Raw genomic sequence first — 16,174 nt, 5'->3', positions numbered from 1 at the left:
GACAGAAACAACCAGAAAAAAGTCTGCTCAGGCATCAACCCCTCCATGCTTCCTCAGAAGAGAGTTTTAGACAGCATGAAGACTAATGTATTACTCTGGATGATACATAAGCCTAATAATAAGAGTACATATTGCCAAAATGCTTTTTAATTCCCCCACTTCCTTCTTACTATTGTCTATATTATTATTACTATAGACAAATCACTTGCTCTCACCCTTTGACAAAGTTCCTGGGAGGTCCATGGCAAAGCTGTGGCTGGAATAGAGATCTCAAGACTCCCAGTCTTGCTTTGTCTAAAGCACATTTCTTCCTTCTTATACCTAAACTGAGTAAGAACATTGTAATTTGTTGTGTGCTCGAAGCGGTTAATGATTCGAGATTGTCAAATAATGGGCTTAAATGGAATTATTCAATCCAAGTTTAACAATCTGAGATTAGTGTAGTACTGCAGAGAATACAGAAAGAATAGATACATTATTAGCCTTGGTGATAGGTAAAGAGCTGGCCTCTGTCTCTTCTGTAACTGGTGGGTAGCCAGTAGTTTGCATTCCCCAAATAAACTTTTATAGGGTGTGAGACAAAGAAACTCCCTTTTGGAGGGAAAATTCCTTTCCCACGATTAATTTCACTGTGTATTCTGTTTTTGATATTTCTATTTTATCTAGTTACCTATGGAATTTCTTTTATGGTATCTTTAGGTTGTGATTGATCAGCTAAAAGGAATTCTAATCTGGTTATTATTGACAGCCGTCACAAGCAGCAGTTTTTACTGAGTTAAGAACATCTTTCATTGGATCCTTATTGCATCTCTTATAGAAAACATGGAATAACAAGTACCTCTAATCAATCATGGACAATAATTAAATCATTGGCATGCCTTATTAATCACCCAGTCTTGTTTATACTATACTTCTGTAGATACTTTTTATCAGTTTAAGGGGTCTTTTCCCTAGACATCTATATTCCCACAGATTAGGAGGCACCAGCAACAGTGAAGTACTGCCCAATACTTCATGTGATCAAGTTCCTGAATACAGGTCACTCAGGATATGTCTACATAGCAATAAAAGACCCATGGCATGGCTGTGACTAGCCCTGTGTGGCTGATTCAGGTTCACGGGGCTTGGGCTCCGGGGCTAAAAATTTCAATGTCGACGTTTGGGCTTAGGTTGGTGCCTTGGCTCTGGGACCCTCCACTCTTGCATTAAAGTTTATTTGCATCTCTTTGATTGCAATATAAATACTGGTTATTCCTGTTAAGCTGTCTAATAATACCAGATGGACAAAATATTCTTTCGTTTTTCCTAATGACCTAAATCAAGGTTTCCTTTTGCTTCAAAGTGTTTGAAATTACCAGCTACTGCAGAAGAGAGAGAACAGTGAACTCAGGTTTTAACTGACAAGACTTTTTCTAGGCTTTTAAAATAATTAAAAGAGCATTTTTGTTCATGTTTAAGTAGCCTGATGTGTCCTGAAGTTGCCTAGTAAAGAGCAAATTTGTATATGCTCCAAGCTTGAACCTATGTAATAGTCTTAACCAAATACTTTTTATGAATTAAAGAATTTTCAGTGCAACATTGTTCTTTGAGCGATACATCTAAGAAGTTTACTGTACCCTGGGCAAGAAAAGCTTAATAGATGCAAGATGGTGGTACTTTATTTTAGCATCCTTGCGCTCCATCCTAGTTTCTGTGCTGTTGCACCACTGTGATGTTCTAGACTGGCACATGATCATATTTTTTCCTGTGATACATGTGAAACTCATTTCCTCTTATACCAATTCCTACTTTTAAAAAATATTAATGTTTATACTAACAAAATATATTTGAGAGAGAACTGTTGGTGTATACCCACATGCAGCCTTTAACCCACTCTCCATTGTGCTTAGGTCCATAGATCAGTTGTAATTGATACTTTAGCTTGTTTTGCAGCTTGTGGGCAGAAACAGACCTGGCAGCTGGAGAATGTCCTGGCCCTTAAAGTTCTTTCCAGTTTAGACTGCCTCTGCAGGGACAGACAGATTTCCCAGCTACAGAGCTGCTCTGAGGGAAATTCCAAGCTTATTTCAAATTTCTGACAAACAGTTTGGCTCAATGTGTCTGTCTGATTTCCACCCATGTCCAAGGCTGTGATTACCTTTTGGGAAGATTGTCCCCTCAGCTCTGCTTCCCCCGTGAGGTGTTTGCAGCAGCTGGAAACTGGCAGGCTTCAGGGAGAGATCTGATCTGAGAAAGCCAAAGGCAAAAGGAAAGGTCTCTGTCTCCTGCTTCACCTCCGCTAGGGTCTGGCTGGAGAGCTCCAATGGCTCTGTGGGCAGAATGTAGTTCCCCTCCTTAGCCCAGTCTGGGTAAGGTTGCATCGGCCACCTTCCTCTGAGCAGGAAAGGAGGCGGGATTGGAATAGTTGGCTTCAGAGCAAGAAGCTCCCTATCCCCTTGGGAAGCGATGCTTGAAGGGCAGTGGTCCAGATGGAAAATAATTTTGAATTCCCTAGAACCCACATCAACAGTCAGTCAGTCTCCCTGACTGCAGACCTCAGCTGTTTGCCTACCCTTGGGTCGCAGATGGAGGGCACACAGCACAGACACTGCAAATCCAAGGATGCTGTGAAGGGCTCGGCTTCCTCACTCTGCTACCACCTCTATAACAAGTCCCCCAGACGAATCTCAGACCCTTCTGACCTACTGTAAATTACATATAGTACAAGGGGGTAGAACCTCAGGGGAGTCCATTATTTAACCCCAGTACTCTAAAGAGGCCCAGAAGGGGCCTCTGTTAGGGAGGGATGGCAATAAGCTCAGCTTCCTTGAGGGCAGGGAGATCACTATCCACTTGAAATATTTTTGGAGCAATGGCTGAGCCTTATTTTGCTTCCCCCTTCTGAAGTAGGATCATGGGGACAAATTCCCAAAGGAGATATAAATAAAATCAGGTCTTGGTTTCCTAGCTCACCTTCAGAGGGTTGCATTGCAGATTAATACACACACAAAGGGAAGTCTTTATCCTTAGGGAAGGAAGGCCAGCTATCCAAATCACAGGAGATCATGTAATTTTCTCTTTTACAAGGAAAAGTCCTATTCCTGTATCGTAGCCCCTCGGATTTGTTTTGAATCATGTGAGCTTTTACTGAGGATAGCTTTTGTATAATGTCTGAAGACACCTATGAAATGTCCTTTAGGGTGTGGAGTTGAGAAATCTTTAGATATATGGATTAGCTTCCTGTATCTTTAGATTCTTTATTGACTTGAGCTGTTAAACCACATGTAGAAATTAGATTGAGATTATGATGTAAATAGATCACAAGTGTGCATGTCACAATACCAGTTTCTGCTTGATTAGCTTTTAGGCAGTGGTAAATATTTAGGCTAATGCCACCAAACCACTGTTTAAAACACTTTTGCACTTATAAAATATTACGATCTGTAGTAATTGGTTGCTTTACCTATGCAGTAGGTCTTCAGATTTCCAGATTTCCTTTCATGGTAGGTAAGCAATAACATACGACACGATGAAGTGTATATTGAGTTCTGTAACCATCAGTTGTGTAGGGAGTCGGCAAATGACAGGCACCATATTGTATCTTGACAGAAATTACTATTAATTTTTATTATGCTAGTGCCTAGAGGCACCAGGCTGGGCTTTTGGATCCTGTTGTGCTAGAGACTGCACTAACACAGTTCCTGCGACAGAAACAGTCTAAAGAAATAAGATAAAGGATGGAGGGGAAAAATTGTGGTATACTCATTTTACATATGGAAAAATTGAGACACCGATGAACTGATTTGCCCAAGGTCACATAGGAAGTCTGTGACAAAGCTGGGAATTGAACTTGGATGTCTTGAATCCTGGTCCTTGCTCACAAGACCACCCTTCGCTCAGCTGGGTCCATTCCTCTGTAGTGTTAAATATCTAAACAGTTCTTCAAAGGGTACTGAAAAGAGATGCTCCTTACAAAATCCCTCAGTTGCTTTTCAAAGAGAGAATGATGCTAGAATGCAACTGTTAACTATTTACTTTATCTTGCATTTGGTACAGATTGTTTAGAAAACCTGTTATGGGTCCCAGGGACAAATTTCAAAAGCAGTAGGCTGTTTGTTTTTTAAGACAGAACATTTTTATACAGGAGGGAATGTTGTTTATAACACTGTTTGGCAACTTTGTTCTTATTTCAAACATGGCTTGAAGAATGTAATCTCCTTTTGGCTAGTCATGCCAAAAATAATATAATTATCAGCTGTATAAAACTGGATTTTTTTTAGTTTTCATTCTTTTTTTGCCCTTTTCCCCTACTCTGTAGACATGTTTTATAGCACAAAATTCATTTGAACTCTTTTCAGGTTTCATTGGTAATCATAATCCTAATTCTCAAATGTATTCTGGTTTGTTAGTCTTAAACTGGTATTTTACATCAGCATCTGTTCATTTTCTGTTTATTTATCTAATCACATTCTCTGTAATGGTTGGTTGCTTCAAAGTCACTTTGTCTTCTACAGCTTGCATTGAAGGGATCTAACTACAGTGGACTACTGGAGCGACATTATATTCATACAAAAAATGTGGAGCATGTTGTAGACAGCTTACGGTAAGAGCATACAGATTAGTGACGGTGGGGATAACTTTGGTTTTTGACAGACTAAGATAATTTTTCACTAAATATATCTGGGGTAATCAAATGTCTCTGAAGTCTGGGAATATCTGTTTTCAAGGTCTGTATAAGAACTAGCATCCTATGTACACAAATCCTAGCTCATAGTTTCTCAACCTGTGGTACGCGTACCCTGGGGGTACACAGCAAAACACCTAGTGAAGGGAGGTGCGTGGCAGCCGCCGACTTCTGGGGAAGCCAGGTGGCAGCCGCCCGCTTCCCACATGGTCCCAACTGGGAGGCAGGCAGCAGCTGCTGGCTTTGCGGGAGGCGGGCGGCAGCTGCCAGCTTCCCACCCAATCCCAACTTCTAGCTGGGAAGGCGGGGGGGCAGCCGCCCCAGTCCCGGGAAGGCGGGCGGCAGCCGCCCCAGTCCCAGCTCCCAGGTGGGAGCCCGGCGGCAACTTCCTGCGCCCTGTGAGTTGGGCTCGCAGCTGGATGGCTGCTCTGAGCCGAGAGACAATCTCCTGAATCCTGGCTTGAAGATGGGCAGCAGCTGCCTGCTCACATCCCCAGATCCCAGCCTGCACGGAAGCCTCCTCCGCCCAGGTCAGAGCAGGTGGCAGTCGCCCACCTCCCGGGCTGGCAGCCAGGCGGCAGCCGCCTACAACTTGCCCAGGTGGCAACTCCTCTCCCTGGCTCAAAGCCCAGTGCCCAGAAAGCAAGGCGGAGAGCCCAGCAGCTTGCCTAGTCCTGGAGCCGGGCTCTACCCACAGGCTTACTTGTCAGTTTCACTGTTCTAGTTGAGCAGTGAAATTGACAACTATGACAGCCCCAGATTTTACCAGTATAATAATCTTAAGAGGGGCCCACACACTGTGGTTTGCCCCAGGCCCACACCCCCCTGCTATCCACTCTGGGCCGCTAGTGCCTGCTCATACCTCACAAGTTCCCATCTGTGTGAGGAGAATACCACCTGACCCCCGCCATCAGGCCATAGTGATTGGCTGGCATTGACCTTTGCTCCTGTATGGAGGAAAGGGAGGAGGAAGCAGGGGAGAAACAGCAGGGGGTTTTGTGATCTGTCACAGCCACGCAGCGCTGCAGAACTTAGAACTCTCCTGCTTAACGGGAAATACAGTCATCCAGCGGTAAAGGGAAAAAAGATTGTATTTCTCAGAGTGGAATATTGAGTGGTGGGGTACTTATTAAAATTTTATTAAATGTTATTAAAATTTTAATAAGTTAGGGGGTACTTGCTACTTAAAAGGTTGAGAAACACTCTCCTAACTCATTCTGGCTGTCTGAGCTGGTGATGTTGACAGGCTGGCTGGCTGGTCTCATGTTTTCAAAGACCATTCCTACCAAGTCTAGCATGTTGTCCCCTCCACGCTCTACCCATGAGACCTGTTTCTTTAGATGCTTTATTAACTTGATCTGTTACTCCGTATGGAGTAATTAGACTGAGATTATGATGAAAATAGATCACAAGGGTACAGTGTATAGTGCAGCCTTGCCGCAGGAGCTCTAAACTAAAGAAGACATATGATAACACTTTAAACATACAATACACTGGTTGATCAAAAATCAAATTGTAGTAAATGCAGATAATCTCTTTTAAAAATGTATTTCCTTTGTGAGCATAATTGAAAGGCTGAAGGGAGACTTTTTTAAGGAAGAGTTTGAATAAAGAAGATGATGATTTCTGATTAACTAGGTATATAAAGTGCATGAAGTTTCTGGTTAGAGCAAACAAATGATATAAATGTTAGTGATGTGTACAAAGTAGAACAACTTGGTGAAATACCTTCCACAAAACTGATTTAATTAAACTGTTGTGTACCTAGCCTTTTATACACAAAGCATTTCAAGTCTCTAACTGTTTTACACTTACTCCCCCAGGATAATAGCTAACACATTATATTAACTGTGTGGTACTAATTCATATTATGTAGACCATGTCAGAGTACATTGACTAACAATATTCATAAACTAAATATAATTGTAATTTGTCCTTAAAAACTGCACTTCACATTCCCCTGAAAGCTTGAATTAGTATGTCCTATGTGGCTCCTTGTCAAACTTTCTCTGTACCTTTTAGGAATGAGAGGATCGAGGTCCGTCTTGTTAAACGCCGAGAATATGATGAAGAAACAGTTCGGTGGGCAGATGCTGTTATATCAGCAGGAGGTATTAACTTTTGTCTGGGGAAAGGTGTCTTGGTTTTAAGTAAATTTTAGTAAATGTGTTTGAAGCATCATAAGGAAGTATACCCATTTCTGTTGGAAGTATATCATTGCTATAATTAATTTGGCAAAACTAAATCGGGGCAGAATTAAATAGCCTGCCCCACTCACCCTCTTTTCCCTCTTGCTTTAATTTAAGATTTTTAGGAAGTGAACACAAATGCTTAGCGACTTTGGAGAAGTTTGTGTGATACAGCATGAAATACATAAATTGTAGAATTGAAAAAATACTCAACTTCTAATGTCCCTGTCCTGCTTAGGTGTCTGTGATAATAAAGATGAGCAATTTATTTTTCTCCAACTACTCTTGCTCTTCCCCAAACAAATTCCTTGCTCATGCTCACGTTCATTCAGTTAGCTTGATCATTTAACTAAAATAATAGCCAGAAGACTAAACCTACTAGTTCAAAGACTGATCATAAAGATGGGAATCCCAGTTACCTAGTGCAAAATAAATACCATGCCAGCTGTTGGGATTCTTTCCAGGATGTTGTCCCTATATTCTTCTTGCAGGCAGGACCCAAGCATAATTTTTTTGGGCCCAGTACAAACTTGTAACACGGGCCTCCTCCCCCACACATACCACAATCCCTCATCCCATACATACAATCTCATGATCTGTGAAAAAAGTTTGAATTCTGAAATTGCTGTTATATATTCTACATTTCTGAAAAATGCCCCCACTTTGCTATTTTTGTTTAACATAACACCCAACCTGAGAGTCCTACAAGTTTGCTGACTGTATTCTAGAGAAGGATCTGGGCTGGGCCTGCAGGTCCAGCAACTCACTGTTCAGAATGTTGCTTGAGACTGCTTTAACACTGCTTCTGATTGGCTCCAGCAAATCTCACAAAATCTGGACAATAGATACATAGATACAGGGAAATAAGTTTCTATAAATATCCTCAGGCATGATCTACAATTTAGCCTCAATTTTTTCCTCATGGTAATGGGGGTTGCAGCCTGGGTCGGGACCCCCAGGGCCTCCAGGCCCCAGTAAAGTGTAGCCTTCCCCCCCATGTGGGGGCCTGCTTGCAGGCCTCATCTTTGGTGTTAGGCTTTGGCTAGTAGGTGTTTGACAGATTCAAAGGCCTCCAAATCCCCTCTCCCTGCAAGTAGGGAAGAACAGTCTCTTTCCTTTCTTCTCCATATGCTTCTACAAGTGGGCTCTGGTCTCTGCAGCTCTACCTCTTTTCTGGTTGCTGCTTTTGAAGGGATGTCTATTACTTTTTATTCTTCCCTTAGCATCTGATTTTTCCCATGATAATTCCACTACCCACTTGTGCTGCTATTTATTGCTTTCTAAAGTAGCACCAGAGAAATTGACTGGATTCCTTTCAGTTTGAAAACTGAATGCAGGATTCTGAATAGCAGCAGTGGAAACTGATGGAATTCTGTTCATTTTTTATTCTGTTGACAAAACTATAATTATCAGCAAAGATACTGGAGCTCTTTGCAGTGTGATCCTGAGTCTATATTTGTTCACAGTTGCTCACGTTTGGAAGGCCCTCTTTTTAAACATGAGGGCTAGAAATTTAATATATATATTTCAAATGAAAACTTAAAATTTGAAGAAGTTGATCGTACTTACTTGGGAAAGATTCCTACTTGACCTGAGTGGTGTATTTTTCAAGCCCTGTATTAGGGAAACATCTAAGACCTTTACTGGATAATAAACAGCTGGAAGCCATAATTTAAAAAGAAAACTTCGTGTACAGTTGAGGCAGAACTAAAACTCAAAGGCTATTTCTGAAGTACATGACAGATGTTAGGAATTGCATTACAGATGTACCTTCTTCCTCTTTCATATTGGTTGTAGTTCTGATAAAAAAAAAAATTAACAGCCCTTTTTTCTCAGAAAATGTTGCCAAAGAAATTCAGCTTTTCTTAAATTCAAGTTTTTGTTAACATACAAAAATCTCCATAGATGCTAATCTAAGATTTGCCAATACAAAATTTATTGTCCAAGCATCAAATAAGTGGTGCTTTCAATGATGTCCCATTGTGGTTCTTATAAACTTTGAATTTTCACTGCAATTCTGAATTCATTTTATGTCTTGATAGTGTCCAACATTCATTTGAAAGTCAGACAAATGCTTTCAGTACAGAATAACAATTCACTATTTTATTTTTGTGCAACCTATTTAACTTTCTGCCTGTATAAAAACAGAAAAAATATGACTGCAGTATTAATGTCTATATATAACACTCATAATACTTAAATTCTTAAGTAAATATAATCAACTGTTCTTTATGCTATTTTTCTTTAGGTGATGGCACAATGTTGCTGGCAGCTAGTAAAGTCTTTGACAGATTTAAGCCAGTTATTGGAGTAAATACTGATCCAGAAAGGTAAGAACAACACATTTGGGAAAGCAGTCTTAACGTAAACCACAGTACATACTCCATAGAGTACAATTATTACTCAGTGTGCAATTTTAGTTAACATCAGGTTAAACTGCTGCCATTACTAAGATGAACAGTATTATCAAGCAGAAATGTTTTTATTGATATGTATAGTCAGTGGCTCTTTCCATCCATGTTCATGTGAGTCCAGTATCATTTGAATCTCATGCTGGCTCCAGAGCAAAAAGGGAGTATATACTTGATGAATGGAGATTGACTACTGTTGCTTCAAGCTGAGAATATTTCTTGTTTCCTGAAAATCTCTTGACTGCTGTTGGGATTTTTCTAGGCTAGAGTTGTTGGTCTCTTGTAATGCAAGTTAATTGACAGATAACTCAACCTAATAGGGTTGTACATGATCTAGACACTCCACAGATGCTTTTCCAGGTCACATGAGTTTGCTCCCAGCCATGGAACCAGGACAAATGTTTGTCCATGAACAAATGTTTACAGTGTCTAGATTAGCACACATAATCATGTAAATTCAAGTTAATTGTGTCAATTAACTACTCCTGGGGGAATTCTGCCCCCCAAAATTAAAAGTTCTGCATATTTTATTTGTCAAAATAATACATATAATCATATCATTTTCAATCATTTTGGTAATTTATTTCTAAATACATGTCAGCAAGTATATCTGTAACAATACAGACAATAAAAAAGATCCACGAAATATTTTTTACAAATAGATTTCTTATGCATATTAATACAGAACTTTGAATAGTAATTCATTTAAATGACAATGCAGAAACATTTCTCGCACCCCTCAGAAGCAGTGCAAAAGCTTGGGGAGGTCAGAGGTAATGGAGGAGCTGAGGGATAGGGTACCTGGTGGAGGGGGGTTGGGTGTGGGTGGGGGAAGTATAGAACAATTTTTGGGGGGTAGGGGGGATTGTTGGGGAGCCTCCTTCATGCAGACCCTGGCTGACCTCTAGCCTCTCCTGTTCAGTCAGGCACATCTGCCCCGTCCCTATTTGTCCATGCACCATTCCTCCCCCATCCCCATGTGTCCCCCTCATTCAGACATCCTCCTTTTCCCCTCGTTACCATGAGAAATTAATTGTGGGACATTGCTAAGATAACGTGCGTATTGCCCCATTGGTCTGTTCTTTCCAAGGTAAACCTTTCCAGGGTTGTTAAAGAAACACTAAAGGACATGGATATAACCTTTCCGATAAAGTAATTGACACAGGCAGTATTCTTTCTAAAACAAAGTATCTTTTTATATAAGTAACTAGTAATCCCTACTACAATATGATCTAAAAATCCCAAACAAGACACAAGCCCTGAGATACAAATCCCTTATCGCAAGATAAAGAGCATTTAAACTAGAATAGCATATAGTTTAAATGATTCTAAGTGAAGCAATTAGTTGCAAGCAGCCAGTTAATGTGCTTTAAAGCTTTTGTAGATATGTTGCAATTAATAACAGAATTTTATGCATTTTTATCCTCGCTCACTCACCCACCTACTCACTCACTCACCCATCCTATTTACTCTCCTGGCCTGTCTTTATACTAAACTATAATTAAAAGAATATTAGCTTACTCTATAAATCCATTGGTGTTTCCTTTTAAAAATCACTGGTGCTGCTCAGTTCCTGGTCAGTCAGCTCTGCTCCACTCCAGTTTTCTTCTCTCTTTCTCTGCAGCAACTTTTCTGACTCCTTTACAGCAGCTTTCTCTTTGTCGTCTTCTGATCGAATCTCTTTTTCTTTCTCCAGTCCAGATCTTCTCTTCTCTCCATCGACTGACTTCTTTGTTCTAAGTGTCTGGTTTTTTATACTGTGCTATCAGGACTTTCTTATATACCCTTACGCCAGTGGTTCTCTACCTATTTACCATTGTGGGCTGCATATGCAGCTTTCTGTGTTATGTGGACTGCATCAACACAATATATAATATATACTACCTTTACATCACTTAACATCACTGTAAGTCACTTAAAAACCAGCCCAAAAGTTGCCCAATCTATTTATTGAAATAAAGGGTTTTTTTTTTCCATTAACACATTGGTTTCTACAAGTGTGGCTGAGTGGATGTGCAAGTGTATGAGAATGAGTGAGTGTGTGTAGGTGAAAGTTGTGTGAAACAGATGGGAAGTGTGTGTGTGAGAGAGAGCCAGTGTGTGAGAGTCATGGTTGGTGGACAGTACCAGTGCCTATGATATATAATACTTGGGGGGGGGGTGTGAATCACTGGGGTGCTATCCAGGCCAGAGAGGCTCACTGCTGCAGAGGGCATTGCAGCCCTGTAGCGCAGATTTCATGGGAGAGGGAGAGTGCTCCTTCTCACCCTGCCTTCTGTGGCTGCCTGGTTGGGCACATGTCCTAGACACCTGCCCCCAGACAGTCAGGCAGGATTGATGCCACCCACCAAGCCGTGGGGAGACCCTAGCTGAGATGCTGCCCATGGGACAAATTTCCATCCCACACCAGCTCTGGCCCCGGAGAAGGGACTTATAGGCAGCATCCTTTTCTGGGTCTGGTAATGGCAGCAGCGAGGAGGCAGCAGTCCCCCTAGTGGCAGCACTCTGTCATCCCCGTCTATTCCTCCTGCCCCATGTCCTCCCCACCCCATCCCTTCTGTCAGTCAGTCTGTCTTCCAGCCATTCCTCATCTCCTCTCTCAAGATGCTGGTCAGACCTTTCACTCCAAGTTGGGAATTCTTCATCCAGGATTTGTAGGAATAGAGACTTCCTGTTCCACAGAGGTACAACAAGTGTGGTTAAACAGTAGAAAAGGATCCCCGTGAAATATTTAGCTCCAGAAGTGGAATAGATTGAACCATAGGTGTGATCAGCATTGCCTTTCTCCATTCATTCTTCCCTCTTGGCTTTTCTTGACTACCTTCTGAAATTGAAAAAGTCAGGATTATCTATGAGTTTTATCAGAGTCCACTTGGCAGCTGTAACAGCCTTTCATTCCCCAGTTGAGGGATTTTCTGTGTTCACTCATCCCATGACATTGATGTTTATCAAGAGGTAGAGGAACCATTTCCCTCAGATTAAAGAACCCATTCCTGTATAAGATCTAAACTTGGTACTTTAGTTTTCCTATGAGACCTCCCTTGTGACTTGCCTACATACAGGTGAAGGACTCCATAACCCATTGCCGCTGAATAATGCCTGACCTCCTAATGACAAACACTTTTCAGATGAAAATCTAACTTTGCTTTGATGTAGCTAGCAGAGCACTCCAAAAAAAGGGCCTATTCTCAGTGCTTTGACTACCACCCCTATTATTCTGTCCTCTTTTTCACTTTCAGATCTGAAGGCCATTTGTGTTTGCCTGTGCGATATACACACTCCTTTCCAGAAGCACTACAGAAGTTTTATCGTGGTGAGTTCAGGTAGGATTCTATTATCTTTGTTTTTATAAAATATATTTCCTGGGGAGAGTATGTGTCGTGATGGGCATTTGTACAAACAAAGAGAAGAAAATTAATAAAATAAGTCTGAGTGCATTAAGTTTTGAGGCTTAACATCTTGAAGGATGACCTTTGTGCTTAAAGCATTAAATTGGGGTTTGGGAGACCTAGGTTCAGTTTCTGTCTCTACCAGAAACTTATGATATGCCCTTGGGCAAGTGACTTAAATTTTCTATTTCAGTTCCCCATTTGTAAAATAATACTTTCCTCACAGAATTGTTGTGAAAACAAATTCATGAATGCTTGTGAAGGCACTCAATGCAGCCAGAGGGCCATATTAAGTATCTAGAGAGATAAAAGGATAACTAATTCCTACATTATACAAATTGCATAGTTAATCACTGCAAATGTGAGGGTCTTGCAATTGTTAATAAATTGACTTAGGTACAAAGTGATTTAAGTAAAACTAGGAAAGCATTTTTGCGCTAGTGGTTGCTTGTTATCAACAGCTACTAGACATTTGTACAAGAACTGATGAGCAGGTAACTAGAAAAATTGTTTCCCTGTGCATACCAAATTTGAGGCCTTTATTGAAAGGGACAAAATATTTGTGGAATTTTAATATGCCCTAAAACATAATTTATATGTTAACATTTTTGTTCAAGAAATTTTACTAGTCATGCTAGGAACTGTACCTGTTAATATTTGGTGTATTTTATTTACTGTTATGAGCAAATTGAGTTTGTAGTTGGATTGTAATGTAAACTAGATTTATGGCATGGCAGAGTTGACTTGGAGCATCAAGTGACTGAAACATAAACTAATATGGTCAGTTTATCAAGACTAGATCTGAATAACTGGATGGTTCACTCTGCATTGGTAATCAGAGAGTCACTTCAACACTGGTAATTCCAGTAGTACTCTGACCTTGTCTATAGTAAGGAAGCTTTCTAAACTTCATACCATTTTAAGCGGTTCAGTTCTACTGATGTTAATTACTGAAGTGCTGGTGCAGATGGCCTTCATGCCGCAGCAACCATTGATCAGAGCTGGTCACAGCGATGTTAGATGACATGGTGTAAGCAGCTATTGCAGCTGGTAGGCTTGTATGCTAGTGCTCCAATGTTGTTAATACCTGTGGAACTAAACCTATTGTGATGAGTCTTTAGCCTCTCCATAGGTAAGATTCAAGCTTGGTTTTTGTTATAAGCCCAGTTTTGCCCCCTCCTGAAATCTAAATTCCTCCAAGTTGTTGTGCTAGATCTTGGCCGAGAGAGAAAAAGAGAACTTTTCTACCAATTCTAGAGGAAATAGTACAAGAGATTTTTGAATTGCTACTCTAAAAATAGAAGTGATTGCTGGAATCCAATATAGCTTTTAATATCTAAAGAGCTATTTTGGATCACCTCTGGAGGTGGTTTACATTTATTTTTTAATTTACTTTGTCTGAGTCCTGTACCATTTGGTCTCATGGTAACTTAGGCATGTAACTTTAAAGGTGAAATAGTGCCAGGAAGAGTCCTGATCTCTGACCTCGTCTCCACACTTAGTCTGTCTCCTTACCCAGCCAGTCCAGTCCCCCCCTCACCCACCCCAGCTCCTTTAGTCTCCTGGCCCAACTAGTCCCAGCCTTCCTTTTCCCCATCCCTTGGCTCCGAGTCCTAGTTTCTCTTCTCTAGTCCCAGTCTCACCAGACATCTTGTCTCAGTCTACCCCTCCCCCCTCCCCCCCCCCCGATCTGGCTTCTGTCCTATTTGCATTCAGATCAGTTGTCATGCTGCCTGGGTGTCAAGGGGGGCACAGAAGAGAGAGGTTCCCGGCTCTCCCTTCCAGTGTATAGCTTCACCCTGCCCTAGAGCAGCCATTATAGGCATCACTTTTGTAGCCGTGGGCTGGAGGGAGTATGTTTAATCTGGTCAGAACTAGGAGCGGTGAGAGTTCAAGCGTGTTCAGTGAGGATGGAATTTTGTGGGATTTTAGGCTCTAAAGTATGACAAGTCTCCACTGAGCATATGTGACCTGCAGTTTTTCAAAAGCTTATAACTTTGCCAAATTTGCATGGATTTTCATGGGGATAGTAGAAGGCACATCCCTGACAGAAAAGGACACCACGTGCCAAATTCAAAGTTCCCGCTCCAAAGCATAGGGGCACTAGAACGGATCAAAAAAAAAAAGTCACCAGAATTTTTTAACGTGGGCAAATCATATTTTCCCCTAGTCTCATACTCAGAAATCTCTGAACAATTTTGGCTTAAATTATCCCAGTCTTGTAATGGGAAGTATGGGGCAACTTTAATAGGGTGGTGCCACCGGCCCCCCCATAGTTCATAGTGTGGTGGGATGGTATAAAGGTTCCATTAGCACTTACACTGATGTGCTGTCTTGTATTCTTTCACATATGGATTTGTGTAAAGATGCAATTGCTCAACTTGTTTGAGGAGCAAATCGAATCACTAAATAAAGGATTTTATTATTTCAATCTATAGTTTTTCTTAGCCAGAGAATTTTGAAAGCAGTGTCCGCTGGTCTGCACACACGCTCTTGCTTACCTGTGCCTCTGACCAAAGAAATAAAGGGTGGAGCGGACTGACCACCTCTCCGGTTCTCTGTGTTTCAAAAGTTGTGCTTCCTGCATGCGCTCTGTGGTCAATGATGACCACCAACACTGCTTGAATTGCCTCGAGAAGCCCACAGTGTGGTAGGGTGCAATATCTGCTGTTCATTCCTCACTTGTACCTGAGAATGGCGGGAACCTCACCTTAGGAAGCTCTTAGGCTATTTGTCACCATAGCAGAAAGAGTTTGGGGTCAGGCTATATCCTCTCAAAGAATCTCAAAATGGATCTCTGGCTGTATTTTGCAGTGCTCTCAGTTGTCTTATCTTCCTCCCTCTCATGAGGTAAGGGCTCATTCCATAGGAGTGCAAGCGATGTCTGTGGTATTGCTTCAGGAAGTGTCTCTGCTTGATATCTGCAAATCATTACAGGGAATTCTTGTCACACATTTGGGAGACATTATGCTTTAGTACAGGACTCCTCTGCTGATGCATCCTTTGGAATGGCAGTCATTTGTTTGGCTCTGACATCTGCATCCTCGCACCCTCCTTGTACTTGAGTACTGCTTGTCAGGCATCCACAATGGAATACACATACGGATCAGCACTTGAAGAAGAAAAAGTTACTTACTTTATAGTAAGTGGAAATTCTTCTTTGAGTGCTTACTCACGTCGATTCCAATTAGGTGTATGTGCGTGCTTCGTGCACAGTTGCCGGAAGGCTTTTCCCCCAGTGGTACCCTCATGACACCCTATAAAGGGCTCAGCCAACCCTCTGCCCACTCAGTTCCTTCTTACCGCCTGTGACGGTCAGCTGGAATCCATGGCCTCTTTCTTCGCAAGGGTACTGTTTTTAATTTTGTACCTTGCATCACATGTATATGTCCAAAGATCCTAGGCCAGAAGAGACTATATTAAACTAAGTAGAAACATCCCCATAGGAGGGAAGAGATGGGGCTCTCCTTTTGGGTATCCACAAATACAAACAAAAAAGGGGGATTACAAAAAATCACCATT

The 16,174-nt window shown here is 41.4% G+C and overlaps 1 protein-coding gene across 5 annotated transcripts in view; it reads left to right on the top strand.

The window, feature by feature from the left end:
* The window catches only part of NADK2 (NAD kinase 2, mitochondrial), a 58,845-nt gene that overhangs the window by 18,941 nt on the left and 23,730 nt on the right, over positions 1-16,174 (top strand). For all 5 annotated transcript variants that reach the window (XR_010919206.1, XM_067545528.1, XM_067545527.1 and 2 more), the window contains exons 2-5: positions 4,494-4,582; positions 6,686-6,774; positions 9,101-9,182; positions 12,503-12,586. Coding sequence is in view for 4 of the 5 variants with exons in the window: in XM_067545528.1 (XP_067401629.1) it covers positions 4,494-4,582; positions 6,686-6,774; positions 9,101-9,182; positions 12,503-12,586 (344 nt within the window). In the remaining variant the exon portion in view is untranslated. The remainder of the gene's footprint in view (positions 1-4,493; positions 4,583-6,685; positions 6,775-9,100; positions 9,183-12,502; positions 12,587-16,174) is intronic.

Source organism: Emydura macquarii, unplaced genomic scaffold (genome assembly GCF_026122565.2).
Source record: "Emydura macquarii macquarii isolate MOO-44397 ecotype Brisbane River unplaced genomic scaffold, CSIRO-AGI_Emac_v2 contig_1045, whole genome shotgun sequence".
NCBI classification, from domain to species: domain Eukaryota; kingdom Metazoa; phylum Chordata; order Testudines; family Chelidae; genus Emydura; species Emydura macquarii.
This window is presented reverse-complemented; position numbering and strand designations above follow the sequence as displayed.